This window comes from Balaenoptera borealis (assembly GCF_965194805.1).
Source record: "Balaenoptera borealis genome assembly, chromosome: 17".
Taxonomy (NCBI): domain Eukaryota; kingdom Metazoa; phylum Chordata; class Mammalia; order Artiodactyla; family Balaenopteridae; genus Balaenoptera; species Balaenoptera borealis.
In genome coordinates, this window is record NC_138876.1 from 63,852,312 (window position 1) to 63,867,927 (window position 15,616).

Here is a 15,616-nt window from a genome sequence, read left to right on the forward strand (position 1 = left end):
CACAAATAGATTCTTTCCCCAAATTCCACCTTTTCTCAGGTAATTAAGTTTAAGAAATATTATGTTTCAAAAGTAGCCCAGATACTTACAGATCTGGTCTGTATGAACCAGTGTTGACATTGGACCCAAAAGTATAGTTTGTCCAGTTAATGGATCTTGAGATAAATGTGGGTGCATTGGATGATGGAGATGGTTAGCCTCACTGGAAGCACCTACAGAAGATAAAAAGATGCTTGCATTAGTGATATTTAATCAGGAACAGCAAGTTTACCTTGGAACAATTGTTTTGATTGACAGCTTGAATATTGCTATTTTTGCAAAGTGCTTTTTGGGAATTCAAAAATAAATTAATAGAGCCACTGCCATGTTAAAGACAATGTCAGCTTTCACTGTGCATTGGTTAGATTAATGTTGTATCATATTATGTTGTATATTAATAATGGACCTTCTGTGCAGTTTCCTGTAATCATTAGGTTTGCTGCCTGTTGTTAAGGCAATTCCAAGAATCACTTACCTTAAGTTTACAGTATTTGGGATCACCCTACTAGCATAAACAACTTTTATTTCAGAAAGATATCATTAGAAACACATTAAGCACTAGAAAACTAAAATTAAACTAAACTAAAATAAAGTGATCTTATAAGGAAATTTAATCTAGATCAGAATACAAAATAAATGATTTCTTAAGTTATTCCTGACATCTACTGCAGCAATGAAATCTCGTTTTTCCCTTTTCATTGTGTTGTGTCAGTTAATTACTTCAGAAGCACAATGTTTATTTTTAAAGTATTTATTATATATATATATTTTTGGTTATGTTGCAATTCCGATATCCTTGAGCTTTTAGAGGAGTCAAGGCATAGAAAAATATAATATACTCCAAGAAGTACTAACAATAGGAGATACAGTTCTATTTACCATATTTGGGAGGATCTGAAAATTGAGGAAAGAGGGACAGGGTAGAGTAAAGATGGTGTAGGTGAGTACCCATGGAGGGGAGGTTTGAATATGTTCAAGTATTTCTGTTCCCATCCAATGGGTTTTGCAGACTTTCTAAATGTAAAATACTGAGTTCATTACATCATGGACAAAAGGTAAACAGGTCAAGTTGCTCTAAAGTACTGTAGTACGATGTTAATAAATAAAATAGAAATTCCGAAATATACTCACCACCCAGTAGCATCTCCTGAAGTAAGTTGTCGATTTTAACCATCCCAAAAAGTTTAACGAATTGTATTTGCTCAATCATTTGCCAAGTGACGCTCTGCAGCGTGGGCAGGAGCAAGAGCAGCTCCCCAAACCTGCCCCGGGAGTCGTACTGCCGGTCGTTGATGTAGTCCTCCAAACTCAGCTGCACTTGGAACCGCATGTTCTTAATCTTTACTGGATCACTTAGCCCTTTTGCGTCTAAGCAAGGAATAAAAAGGGCAATCTAAATACTTAACCTTACTAGAGTGTAACAGAAAATATTCTAGTATTTAAAAAGTAGTTTAATTTTCACTGCAATTATTTTTGAATGGAACTTTGGAAACAAACCTGGATCAAAAAATACAATTGCCTTCAAACAAGCATATTCATTGTCATCGATCTGAATTTCTTGAAATGGTCGGACCAGCTCGTCTAGAACCCGGTTGGCCACACGGCTAATCTCAACTTCACAGCTGTTGCGGTGAATAATGTAATTGTTTCCTAGGTAAAAAAATAAAATAAAAAGATAAAATAATCACCCCCCTCACACACACAAAATTGTCAGATTTTGTTTCATTTTTTTACAAACCAATATTTTAAATGGTCTTCCCTTGAAGAAACAGGAATAGTACTTCCTCTTTCAAGAGCATTGTTAGTTATGTTAGAAAAACTTTAGAACACTTACAGGATCAATAACATTGATAATATGATCACATGCATTTTAACAGCCTCGGTCACTTGTGATAATACTAAAGTACAGACTAATAACAAGCTAATTATTGACAAGGGAGAAACAAGATACAATGATTAGCTTTCCACTATCTCAGTTATCTATTAGTGTTTTACTCATTAATGAGCATATTACAAAACCTAAAGAATCTCTCTTGCTTACGGTGAACTAAAAATGGCATTCCTTTAGTGGTCTAGGTGTATTTACATGTAACAACTACTGAGACACAATTTGAATAAGCCTAAGTAGACGAGGCTGATTTTTGAAAATTAGCATGGATAGTCTCATGAGTTGCCTCATTAAATAGTAAATTCTCTCTTCCTGGACTTGTTTAAGTAGAGACGGGATGATCACTTTACGGGGCTGTATGCAAAGGAGTTCAGAAATTGGACAGAGAACTGGACCACCTAACCCCTAAAGGCATTCTACCTTAGAAAGTCTCGGGCTATAATATGATACTATTATAGCTTCTAAAACATTAGAAAATTGGAAGCTTATTTTAGCCCCTAAAATAGCTGCTAAATTTTTATTTTCTGGTTTTATAAAAAACAGAATATTCTGACTTCTTTCACTGCAGGCAAAGACAATCTTCAGTATAAATAATAACATGCGCAAAATTATTCAAAAAATGTAGCCCTGCCCTTCTTATGAAAAGTTAAAGTACCTAAGTATTTAGGGTAAAACAATTTAGAACTACGTAGTATAATTGTTTAGATTTCTATGTATATTGTATTCAGATTTATAATGAGAACAGTATTGTAGGGGAACTAAAGATGCAAGAGAAAGTTTAACAGAATTTAAAAGCAGTCATATCATGTGGTTTAGAATCCTGGCTCTATCCCTTACTTGCTTTGTTGGCCTTCATTTCTTCACCTACGAAACAGGCTGAAAATAATAGTACATATCCCTCAGGGTTATTGTGAAGATTAAATGAGAGAGTGTATATATAAACATGTAAAGCACTTAAAGCAATGCATCGTACATAGTAAGTCCTCAGTAAACATTAGCTATTGTGATATTATGTTCAATTTATTTATATTTGGAACAAAATATCTATCACAGAAATGGAATAAGACAATTTAATCATCATTTCACACAGCCAGAGGGAGGTAGAGCTTATAAACATTAGAGGGATCTCAAATATCCCAACAGGAAACCTAACTTTATAAGTTAAGTAGGGGATCAGCGTACTTCCTTAATGAAGACACAAGCTTTTCCTTTGTCTCTTTTAACTCTCAGAATTTTTCAGACATTGTATCGTCACAAAAAAATTTTTTTAACTTGGGGTTCTGTAGCATATCATGGGCAATGAGATCATAGGAGATAAACATGTTCTTTAGAAGAGTATAAAATAATATATACTATAATTATTAGGTAGACACTGAGAGTGTATGAAACAACACTGGGACTCCATAAGATGGTGACACAAATCACTAACTCTTTGTCCTGATATGATTTAAACATACCTCAATATTATGTTTATTGAGCAACATCTTTTATTTTTAAATCTTAATGCACCCTGAACATCCACTCTGAACTTCCCTGAATTAACGGCAAGGAAAAACAGGGCTTGAGTGAGGACCTGACCAACTAAGTCCAATTTGTGAAGTGACAGAACCATTTGGCAGTGCTACGAATGCCTGCTACATACAGAATAGGCCCCACGTAAGTATGTAGCATGCATAATTTTTTCTCAAATTAAAAAAAAAAAACTTACCCAAAAGCAAAATATCTTTATACACCATGGATCTCTTTGTAGCTCCAAGCAGTAAATGTTCCCCTGCGTGAGCTCTCAACAGTGCCACCTTAATGAAAAATTCCAAGTTTAACAATTAATTATAAAATATAATGATTAAAAGATTATATAAGCCTGATTAACTTAGTATTCTTTAAGACTGGGACTTTTTTTTTTGTTTTAACAACTACAATATTCATAGATTCTTGCCATGATTAAGGCTTCCATTTTTCTATTTTTAGCATGTCAACAGAGTTTTACTTTTCAAAATTTCTAAAACTAACAAGTCAATACAATGGCAGCAAAAAAAAAAAGAAAAAGAAAAGCAGAACAGTTTAGTGTTTGGGAGTGAATGATGTTTGGGCATAGAGTCAAACAAACCAGATTTCAAATTCTGGCTTGGCCACTTACTCCTGTTTAACCTTGGGTTAGTTGACCAGTATGCTTGGGACTCATTTGTTTCCATCTATCAAATGGAGATAGTGATAAAAATCTGAAAGTGTAGTCATGAGGATTAAAGGAGAAAATATATGTAAAACAAGATCTCTTATACATAATAAACTGAATAAACAAAAGCAAAACAAAGATTGGTGATATAGCGAAATGAGTATGGGAGATCTGGGTTCTGACACTTTCTAGATTGAACCTTTAACTCTGCACTAAACTCTCAAGGGAGCTCCATTGCCTGCTGAACATCACCAGTAGGAAGAATAGGAAGCATTTCAAATTTAACACATCAAAGTAATGCTTCTCCAACATCTTCATCTGCTTAGTAAATGGCACCGTCATCCAAAATGCTTTTTCACACCAAAAACAAGGGTCTATTTGGATCCCTCTCGAATTGTACAGCAAATTCTAGTGCTGCTTCTCCATTGCTACGGCCCCTGTCCAAGCCTTGGTCATTCTTCGCCTGGCCCACCAAAATACACTCCAAAGAGCTGCTAGGTATTCCTGCTTCCTTTCTGGTTCCTCCACCCTAAGTCCTTCTTGCCAGACCTTCTATGATGGTATCTTGTAATAATAATAATCACTTAATATCACTCCTCTGCTAAAAACTCTTCACTGGTTTCTTACTGTCCTTAGAATAAAACCCAGAAACCTCAACAGTGGCCTCACGTGAGGTTATGGCTCAATGCTTTGCCCCCCCTGCCCATGTCTCTGGTTTCATCTTACAACATCCTTTGCTCACTTTGCTCCAGGCACATTACGCCTGCCTGCCTCAGAGCCTTTGAACTTGCTGTTCCTGTACCCAGAATGCTTTCTCCTCAGATCTTGACATGCTTAGTCCCTTGCCACTCAGGTCTCAAGAAAAATCTTCTCTAATCCCCAATTTAAAGGATCTGTTACCACTCCACCCCCAGTCATTCTCCAACAACTCATCCCATTTCATTTTATAGAACTCTTCCCCACCTAGAATTATCTTACTCATTATCTGTATACTTTTATTGTTTGCCTCTCCCAAATAGAATGCAAATTTTATGAGAATAGTGATGTAATCTGTATTTTTACTGCCGGATACTCACAGTTCCTAAAACTGAACCAGTAATCCTAAGAAATATTTGTTTGATGAATACACTGAGTGAATTTAACTGATATATGGTTCAGTTTTAAAAACTGTTAAGTGGAGATTATAACACTTATGCCACAGAGCTCCCGAGAGTATTAAATAAAATAATGTAATATATAATGCATTTGAAACCCGAGTGCCTTATCCATAATAGACATTCACCAATCCATGGCTATTAATGTTATACTGTTAATATTAAAGTGTCAGTTAGTAAATGAAAACTATTATTGACAAGTTACAGGATTTCAATTTCCCAATTTTTAAATCATTGTCTTCATACATGTCAGCAACTTTAAAAAAAAAAAAAGAGTGGTAATAAAAATATAAAACTGATAAATAACATAACCCTACTTATATGGCTTGGGGTGAGACAAGTAAGTTTTAGCAATTTAGCATTATTCACTCTGAAATAACCTTCTGAGACAAGCTATCTTTACGATATGTCCACAACCATGACTCATACCGGGAAGGGAGTTACAGAACATTTTAAGAATGATTTCAGATTTCACAGTATTTTCTTTTTGTAACCAGGTGAAATGCTCTCCTAGAAATATAACTGCTAACTTGCTGTGATCACTTATTTTCTGGTTATATAAATATTTTGCCCTTCTTTGATTTTTAAACAATCATGTACCTTTCCCTTTGATTGTTTCTTTGTTTTTGTTTATCAATGATAAAGAGCATTGGTCAGAGGGTATAAAAATAGACACTGGTTATATTATATATCATGCTTTATTTAACCTGGGGGAACTTGAAATTTTCAAATTATTTATATACAGAATATTATATACTACTTAGAAGAATTAAAAATGAATCTGAAACTAATAATCTAATCTTTATAGACTAATTAGAACATTAAACTTCTTAACTACTTTTTTTTTTATTAAGAAAGTGGATTGCTTTATTAGAAACAGTGAATATAAAAAGGAGATTGATTTCAGGTAAGAACTCTTTAAAAATATTTCGAGACTATACAAGTAAAAACTTTTTACAAAGATGTTTAGCATTCATTTTCCCTTGGTTCATTTTAAAGAACCTAAATATTTTATTTACTTAAAGACATCAAAATGTTAGACTGCTGGTGAGTTAAGCTCCTTGAGATAATTCAAAATATCAAATATCTCAATTTTTGAGAACTTATATATTTGATGCTAGTAATTTAAACATTATATTATATTGATAAACATTTTTTTTTACTGAATTGAATACAGTATGTTGATAATCTGAAGTGTAAGGTCACTTGAGAAATGAGATCAGCTAATTTTTCTAATGTTCAAGTTGTATTTTAGCCACCAAGTTCTGTTACAATTCTACAGGTTCAAAGAAAAAGTCAGATTAAGTCTCATCAGTGCCCCTACTGCTGGTCATTTTTATGGGTAACTCTAGCAGTTTCCCCCTCCCTCTCAAGTAGTCAAGGTTAATAGACCTGTTAACACTGATTAAATGGCAGTACTTTCCAATATGTTTACATTTACAATAAATAATGTAATAATAAATATAAAACAGATAAACTTGAAGGTTGCTTACAGGTTAATTTATCAGACAAACTCCAATGTGCATAACCTTGCAGAAAGTCTGGGGAAAATTAAGAGTTCATAAACTGTGAAAGGTAGAGACAAGTATCTTAGCTACTTCTTTAAACATATTGGAAAGTGAACTTTTAGCTATTAACTAAAATACCTTAATATACATATGACAAAGTATGAAAATATCTATATTAGGAAAAGATCACTACATCTGAATTCTATTTTCAGTAGATTTCAGAACACAATTCTACAGACTTTTTTTTTTTTACTAGATTTATACTTTTTATACGTCAATGCTAGAATAAAATTGACAACATGAAAGGCACAATTTTATATGTTAAGTGCATAAAAGTGCCTACAAAGACACCAACACAACCTGGGTGGTTTCTGTCTAGAAGTGGCCTGGTATTTCTGAAGAATTTTATATGCACCTTTAGTAAACACCAAGACACAATGGGGTACCATTTGCCTTCCAGACATTTATTCTTCCAATACTTCATCTCACAATGGCAGTTATCTACTTACTACCTGTCTTTCTCCTTAACTTAAGCTTTTTAGACCTCAGGAGGGAAGAACATAGGGTTGATCAACCCTCATCCAATCAATAAATTTGTAAGACCCCTAAAATAGAATTTAAACAGTCTGTCTCTCAACAGACTGTTTAATTTCAAGGAGAATGAACAAGAAAACCAATCTTTCTCTCATAAGATAATTTAACCTTTGTCAAATATAGTAAAACTACTAGAAATATAATTAAAAGAACTGAAAAACTTAGCAAAGTTCAAAAAACATTTTTTTTAAAGCATTCATAATCTCTTCAAATTATACCTGATCATCCAGGGGTAACTCACAAAAGGCAGGAATATATTTAGCCCATTCCACCAAGACTAAGAGCTGCTGTTTCATGGATTCACAGACATCACCAATACTGGCAATTTTCTTAATATTTATGTCAGTGCTTGCACCAGGGCTTGAGACTGAGATCTAGCATTAAGAAGAACATTATATTAATTCATCACTGAACATAACACAAGACCACTATTTCTCTTTTTTCTACAACTGCAATAAGTAAGCACCATTGAAGTGGGCACTATCATTGTCACAGTATCTTGAAATATACTAAACATGTTAAAATTGAGAAATCAAATACGTATCAATTCAAGTTAAATTGAGAACATTCACTGCATAGCACCATGGTCTGGGAGTACTATCTTATTTTCTGGCCAAAACTGTAAAATAAGTTACCACAACTTTCAGGGAGCTTCATAATTCAAAATGACTATACAAAGAGCTATGGAGTATCCACATGAACTATGTTGTATGATTTTATTTTTAATTGACGATGATAGTTCCACTAAGAAAGCCCATCTTTAATTTGCTGTAATTTATGAAGGAAAGTTTCCGTTGGATAAAGTTTACCAACTGAGGAGAAAAGATTTAGATGAGAAGTCAGACTATTTATGCAGCTGCATTTAATGGAAGCCCACCCAAATAAAGTTAAGAAACCAACCTTTGACTCAGCAAGTTGAAAATCTTAATGTGTAATGATAAATGTTTTAAATGATGTATAATTTTGAACTATCTAAGATATAAGTAGTGTTCAAATGCCTTTCTGCTGAAAAAAGTCACTTTCTAAAAGTTCTTCTAAACTTAATTTTTGAACGTGTGTGTGTGTGTACGTGTCTTTCTGCAGTGTATCTCTATTTCCTCACAGTTCCTTTCAGGCCATTCTCGAAATACTTTATAGGACCATCAAGTAATCTTCAAGTAATGATGATGATAATGGTGACGTTAACTTCATCATTTACCCTTGTGTTATCAAAAATGAAAGTAGTTGCATTGACTCATTATAGAACCTGATTAATAGCTATTTCATTGTTTGCTTTATAATAGAAAAACACCATTAACATTTCTAATAGGGGCAATGGTAAGATAAACTTTCTTCAAAAGGTTTCTTTATTTGATTCTTAAGTGATTTACTTTTATTTATATAACTAATCACTTATAGTTTTAACTTTAGAATTGATATCCTCATTCTAGAAATTTCAAATAATAAAGTTTCTCCTGTGTTTTCTAAATTCTGGTTCTTCCCTTAAATACCTGTTTCCAAAGCAGATGTTAAGGTGAGTTCTTGAATCTAGAAGTCATTTTCAAGGAAGGAAGCTCTAATGATAGGCCTCAAATAAACACCCCCAAAGCTGTGATAACTGATTTCCAGATTCAATCAATAAAACAAGATACTGTCCCCGGGGCACTGTGCTATGCATTAAGTATTTTAAATCAACCTTGCAAACAAACTTTTAACACTCTTAGACTGAAATGCATTTCATTTTTCCATTTAAAAAGTAGGAACTTGCCCAAGAAAAGTCAAAATTGAGGCAACATTCCAACTAATATTTTCAAAGTAAAATTCTTCAATTTGCATAGGTGTAATTTATTATAGTAATGAGCACATTTGAGTGTACTTAAATCATTTTAGTATTATGCCTAAATAGACATCTGATTCTATTAAACAGGGCTGGACGCTGGTGCAGCAGTAATGCAGCAGTACCTGGCGAGACCGAACTTCTGCTTGTGCCAGTGTGTTAATGGAGGGGATGTTGCTGCCATCAAATGTGCTTCTTCTCGTGCTTATTCTATCACGTTCGTTTTGCACAGCTAGGGGAGCAAATCACAGTATTTACTGGTCAGTTTTCTTCAATATATGTCAGAATATACAGTTTGAAGTAAAAACAACATTACTATAAAAGGAGAAATGGGATGCCTCTAAAAGACCTTGGAGGGGGGTGCTTGAGGCAGGGAGAAAAGTATGACTGAAGGTATGTTTCATTCTGTACCATTTTTAAAGTAGGAAGAGCCAGGCTTGTCACTAGAGCTCATAAAATATTGCCTTTTGGGACTTCATGATGGCACGCATGTTAGAAAGTGTTGGGTCAGTCAGTTCAGCCATGCTGTAGTTTTACGAGGTTGGTTTTCCATTCTCTCAAAGTTAATAAAACCATAAGATAACTAGAGGAAGAGTACAACCTGTGAGATTGACCAGGTCAAAGATAAGAGTGTATTCACTGTCAGAAAATATGAGTCATCCATTTTGAAACTCCCATTTTTCTTTTTCTTCTAAAGCACTAGCAAAAATGGAAAGTAAATTTATTTAGTTAAGGTGATTTTCAGATGGCAATCCTATGATCTCTTATGAAACAATGTCCTCAGGACAGTTTACAAACACTAATAAGGCAAATATTGCAGCACGTAGGGGTCTCTCTTGAGAACATTGAGATTAGAATATCAGCATTTTGGAACAATGAAGAAATATTAAGTATTTATAAAAGTTTTCTAAGAAAGAGATCTCTCTGTTTCAGAAAGGAAAAAAAAGAATAATGTGTATCCCCCAATTTTTTATCGAAAACTAAATTTTTAAAAATAAGGAAGAGGGAGAGGGTTAGTACGAATTTGTATACTTGTAATACATAGAATAATAGAAGTCAGAGGTCAAAGTTGGATTTCAAACCTTAAAAGGTAAAATTATCTTCTCTTAACCAAAAAGAATGGAAACAAAGTCTGTAGCCCCTAAATTATTTACACTAATGCTCTATCCAATTCTGCTGGAAAGATAAGACATTAAACTACCAGAAATTTTTTCTGTAATTATTCTTTTATTAAAGAAATTCATCAATTTCTATGCCAAAATCTACTATCTAACCAAACTTACTATTTAACTATCAACTCCACTAATTTGAAAGAGAAAATATTAAACTTCTTGTCTTTAAGAGTGAGTAATCTTTAGTTGGCGTGAATCATTAATATTTTATTTTTAAATCATATTTACTGGTAGCTTACTTCCTCTCTCTCCCTTTTTTTTTTTTTTTTTTTTAGCTAATATTGTCATTGACTTTCAGCCTAAACTGACTCATTTGGAAATGTATACATGGAGGTAAAAAAATTAAAATATAAGTTATGCTTTTATGAATTTCATTTACATGATCGATCTTTAGAAAAATGCTAAAAGATATTGTGAACATTTGTAGTTATCTTACAGCTACCTTTTTTGACATAAAACCATATTTATATATGTTTCCATCTAACTAACCTTAATATTATGCTATTAGTGTAAATAAGAAAAATATATCTACTTTGAAAGCTAAAACTTACTTCCTAATCTATTTAGGAAAAATTAATACATTATTCTATGAACAGTATAAGATATACTTTCACTGTTTTTGAAAATAATTTAATTTAGCAAATTGTAAAACTCTTAATGGAATTGTAGAATTGTGGTTTGCTTTTACATTGGTAGGAGTGAAGCAGAGGTTCAAGTAGAAATGAATGAAGATAATTGACAAAGCAGGTAATTAATCCCATAAACTACCAAATAGGCCACTAGAAATAAGTCATGTTGAAATGAAAGTGTTTTTCCTTTAACTTTGTGAACTTTATTTTGCCTTTTTTTCTGAGACTAGCAACTGAATGAAATGAATGGAATTTTTGTCTCTTGAAAATACTGAGTGACAAAGAAAAAAACTATGTTTAAGATAGGTTTGATATTTTTCACATATCTGATTTAATTTTTTAATAAGATATGAAAGAGTTCTGAAAAATATCTCTTTGTATGTGATAGTGATAGGGATAAGCATGTGACAAAATAATAAACAGAAAATTGTATAGCAGCTATTCCCTGCCAAACATTTAAATGTGCTAAACACATTTGTTTTGCTAAATTAACCATAGTTAGAACATAGGATAATATAATTAGATTATTTAATATGTTCAAAATGAAATTAGTGCACATTAAAATAGAGCACCTAGTCCATTGTCTCTGTCTTTGAATAGAATATAAGCTCCCTGACAGGGGGGATTATTTTGCTCAGTATGTTCACTACTGAAACCTCAGCACCCACAACAGTGTTTGGAGAGCAGCAGTGCTCAATAAATTTGTTAAATAAATAAATGAATGCATGAAAAGTCAATGTTCAGTTAATATTTATGAAATGAATAAAGATATTCAGTTGTTAGTGAGAATAAAAAATCCATTTAAAATTCATTTATAATTGCATCCTATTAATATATTTTGCCATTTAGCTTTTGAACAAGACATTGGAATATTTTTTCAGACAATAATTTTCTTGCCAGGGATTACGCAGTGGTGGATAGAACATGTCAAATTGGTCAGCAGGTAAAGACTGGCTCTACCACTCACCAGTGGGTACCAGTGTCCTTGAGTAAATTCTTAAACTCGAGGAACCACAGATTCTTCACTGAGGATAATCAGAACTCATGTAAAGGTTATTGTGATTAAATGAGAACATGTGTGTATAACACTTTTCATCAATAATGTTAATAATCATTATGTTATATATTATTACCTTCTTTTTTCATTCCTGCTCTAAAGCACTTTCTTAATCGACAGTATCTACATTGATTCCTTTTGTCTTTGTCAACAACACATTGCCGACTGAACCTACAATGCCAAAAAAATATATTAGTTTGCAGAAAACTGTTATTTATCAAAAAAAGCAAACAGACTTTAAAAAGTATAGTCAAATTTAGATCAACAGGAAGAATGTATAAGAACAATTAGCTATGACTTTTCTAATCTCATGATCGACATGAAAATACAAGCCTCATCTCTCATGCAGTCTTTCTAATAAAACAAAACTGAACGATATCTCACTTTTGGCCAGTATCCATGATCATTTCTATCTTGAGCCATGAAAGCCAAACCTAGTTTAAAAATTCTGGCATACAAATTCTAATGCTTACTGCTAAATGATCTCAGTGTGATAAGGAACTTCACTCCTCTGAACTTTCATGCTTTTCTCTATTTAAAAATTCTTCTATTAATTTTACATCATATCCAATTGGAGTTTACTCTACATTCCAAATTACATATCAAGAGGCAATTGAATAAAGTATAAAGAGTAGAGTCTCTGAAAAATTAGGTACTACTTCACACCCACTAGAGTGGCTATAATCAGAAAAAACAGACAATAGCAAATAATGAGGTTGTGGAAAAACTGGACCTCTCACACATTGTTAGTTATAATACAAAATGATGTGCTGCTTAGGAAAACAGTTTGGCAGTTTTTCAAAAAGTTAAACAAGAGTTACCAAATGACCCAGCAATTCCACTCCTAGGTATACACCCAAGAGAAATGAAAACATATATTCACACAAACACTTACACACAAATGTCCATAGCAGCGTTATTCATAATAGCCAAAAAGTGGGGACAACCCAAATGCCCATCAGCTGATGAACAGATAAACAAAATTCAGTGTACCCACACAATGGCATATTACACCTGGCAATAAATAAGAATGAAGCGCTGATACATGCTACAACATGGATGAACCTTGAGAACACTATTCTAAGTGAAAGAAGTCAGACACAAAAGGTCACATATTGTGTAATTTCATTTATATCAAATGTGCAAAAGAGACAAATCTATAGAGACAGAAAGTAGATCAGTAGTTACCTCATATTGGTGGGGAGGGAGTTGGGGGGAATGAGGAGTGACTACTGAAGGGTAGTAAGAGGTTTCTTTATAGGATGGTGAAATATTCGAAATTGAATGTAGTGATGATTGTACAACTCTGTGAATATAATAAAAAAATGAATTGCATACTAAAAAAAAAAAAAAAAGTACAGTCTCTGGAATTAGACCTGAGCTTGATTCCCAGGTCAACATTCACTGTCTATAGAACTTGGAAATGTTATTTAACTTTCCAAGTTAACCCACAATTGTAAAATAGGGAAAACCTGCCGTCACAGGTTGTTAACTGAGCATACTTAAAAGACTATGAGATCAGCAAAACCTGAGCTTAAAAAACCTTTTTGCCCCTAAACTTACATCAATATAATATTTTCCAAATGGAAAATCATGGCATTTGCTTAATACCAATACATGTAAAGAAAGCTAAGTTGGCAGCAGTATTCATGATGGGAAGGTGGGAGGAGTAAAGCCATACATGTTGTTGGAATAGTTTTTAAATTTCCAAAATTTGTTATGGGAACGTTTCTTTCCCACTTTTCTCATACAGGAAGGGTGGAAATCTTGAAATCTCTGTGTGCTGACATTCTCTGACTCTTAAAAGTTCTTGTTGGGGCGCTCAACTCAATATTCTGTAATAAGCTATATGGGAAAAGAATCTGAAAAAGAATAGGTATATGTATATGTATAACTGATTCACTTTTCTGTACACCTGAAACTAACACAACATTGTAAATCAACTATGGTCCAACATGAAGTAAAAAATTAAATTAAAAAAAAGTTGCTGTTGGATTTAGTTGCTTGGATGGCCATTTTTTCATATACATATATATATATTTCACCTTCAACAGAACACATAACTAAAAAATTGTAAAAAATAGTGTTTACATGTTATTTTGTATGTATTTTAGTTATTAATCTTTTAGAAGCACTCAATATTTGATGTAATCATAGAGAAAATGCTTTTGATGAAGGAAATCCACTTGATTACTTTACACCTCTTGAGTTTGGTTGTATATAAAAGCAAGAACACACTCTTTTTTGTTTACCAAGAAGGTTTTAAAGTAGATGATTTACATTTTTATACCTACTTTAAGCTCTCCTAAAAAAATTACTAGAGAACACTAGTTAGATATCTGGGAGTTATATATTAACTTTTTCCACATCCCTAGAAGTCAAATGGCATCATATTGTAAGAGAGTTAACTTCTTCCCAAACATCCAACTTGTTCCTAAAACACCTTGACAATCCTACACATGACTTTCAGAGACAGAGCAAACACATATTTTTCTGTTAAAGTCAGTCATTTTTTAATAACCCATATTTAACACAGATATAATCTGTATTCAAGAACTGTCATTCTGAACACTCAAAGGGAAATATCTGACCCTAAATCGTGCTATGATGTTGACTTTTTTTTAAAAAAGCCTACTAGAAACATGTGATACATAAGATATAAATACATTTTAGACAAACATTAAATTCAATTACAAAATTGTGGCACGAGAAATACATCTAAAATTTTAGAGCTGAAAATTTCATTTTATTCAGTAACATCAACAAGCTACCAAAATCATCTGCCTTTTTATAATTTTGTTCCAAGACTCAGGACATGATGATGCTAAAAAGATAAGCAATATGCAGAAAAATACACACATTGTGAAACCATTTAAATACAGATTTACGTATGTCTATTGGTATACAAACATGTGGTGAAACAATAAAGAAACACAAGGAAAAGATAAACACCAAATTTCAGATGGTATTTACCTCTGGGAGAGAGGGCAGGAAGAGAAAGTGATAGGGGAGGTGTCCACTGGAGGCTTCAATTATATTGCTCTAAACTGGGTGGTAAGCATGTGGATTTTTTAATATACATTTTATAAGATGTTATGAAACTAAGATGTTTCATAAAAAAGAACCACCCGTGTGACTGCGTGTGTATACACACCCACACACCCTCACTTTTCATGTCGTTCATAAATTTTGTTGTTAGAGTTACAGAAATTTGAAAGCTCTGAATTTTATTCCTGTACTTCTTGCATGGCATTTTGAAACACCTCTAAAGATCACCTTCTGGGAAGGAGCATTTCAAGTACCTGCAGGAATAAACGTGACTCTTGCGGATGCTGCGTCTGAAGAAGCCCTTGCACCCATCACAGCTGGAGGCGCCATAGTGCTTTCCTGTCGCTCTGTCCCCACATATAGCACATAGACAGTTGACACCATTATCTGTGGTATTCATACTTGTTGTCTCTGGGACAGAACTATCTGTTAAAGAAAGAGAAAGAGGTAGAGTGCAAGTTAGTACAGAGTATTTCTTACATAAATTGGCCTACTAATTATTCATGGGAGTGAAATAGTCTCTTCCTCAGCTTCTTGG

General features: G+C 33.2%; 1 protein-coding gene and 1 long non-coding RNA gene across 8 annotated transcripts in view; both read right to left on the reverse strand.

The window, feature by feature from the left end:
• The window catches only part of LOC309614844, a 424,525-nt gene that overhangs the window by 250,793 nt on the left and 158,116 nt on the right, over positions 1 to 15,616 (reverse strand). The window lies entirely within an intron of this gene.
• The window catches only part of HNF4G (hepatocyte nuclear factor 4 gamma), a 138,088-nt gene that overhangs the window by 9,015 nt on the left and 113,457 nt on the right, over positions 1 to 15,616 (reverse strand). For all 7 annotated transcript variants that reach the window (XM_082363520.1, XM_082363517.1, XM_082363515.1 and 4 more), the window contains 8 exons: positions 15,333 to 15,504; positions 12,107 to 12,201; positions 9,298 to 9,404; positions 7,575 to 7,730; positions 3,636 to 3,723; positions 1,537 to 1,689; positions 1,171 to 1,407; positions 90 to 212 (listed from right to left, as the gene is read on the reverse strand). In XM_082363520.1, the coding sequence (XP_082219646.1) occupies positions 90 to 212; positions 1,171 to 1,407; positions 1,537 to 1,689; positions 3,636 to 3,723; positions 7,575 to 7,730; positions 9,298 to 9,404; positions 12,107 to 12,201; positions 15,333 to 15,478 (1,105 nt within the window). In that variant the 5' untranslated portion in view covers positions 15,479 to 15,504. The remainder of the gene's footprint in view (positions 1 to 89; positions 213 to 1,170; positions 1,408 to 1,536; positions 1,690 to 3,635; positions 3,724 to 7,574; positions 7,731 to 9,297; positions 9,405 to 12,106; positions 12,202 to 15,332; positions 15,505 to 15,616) is intronic.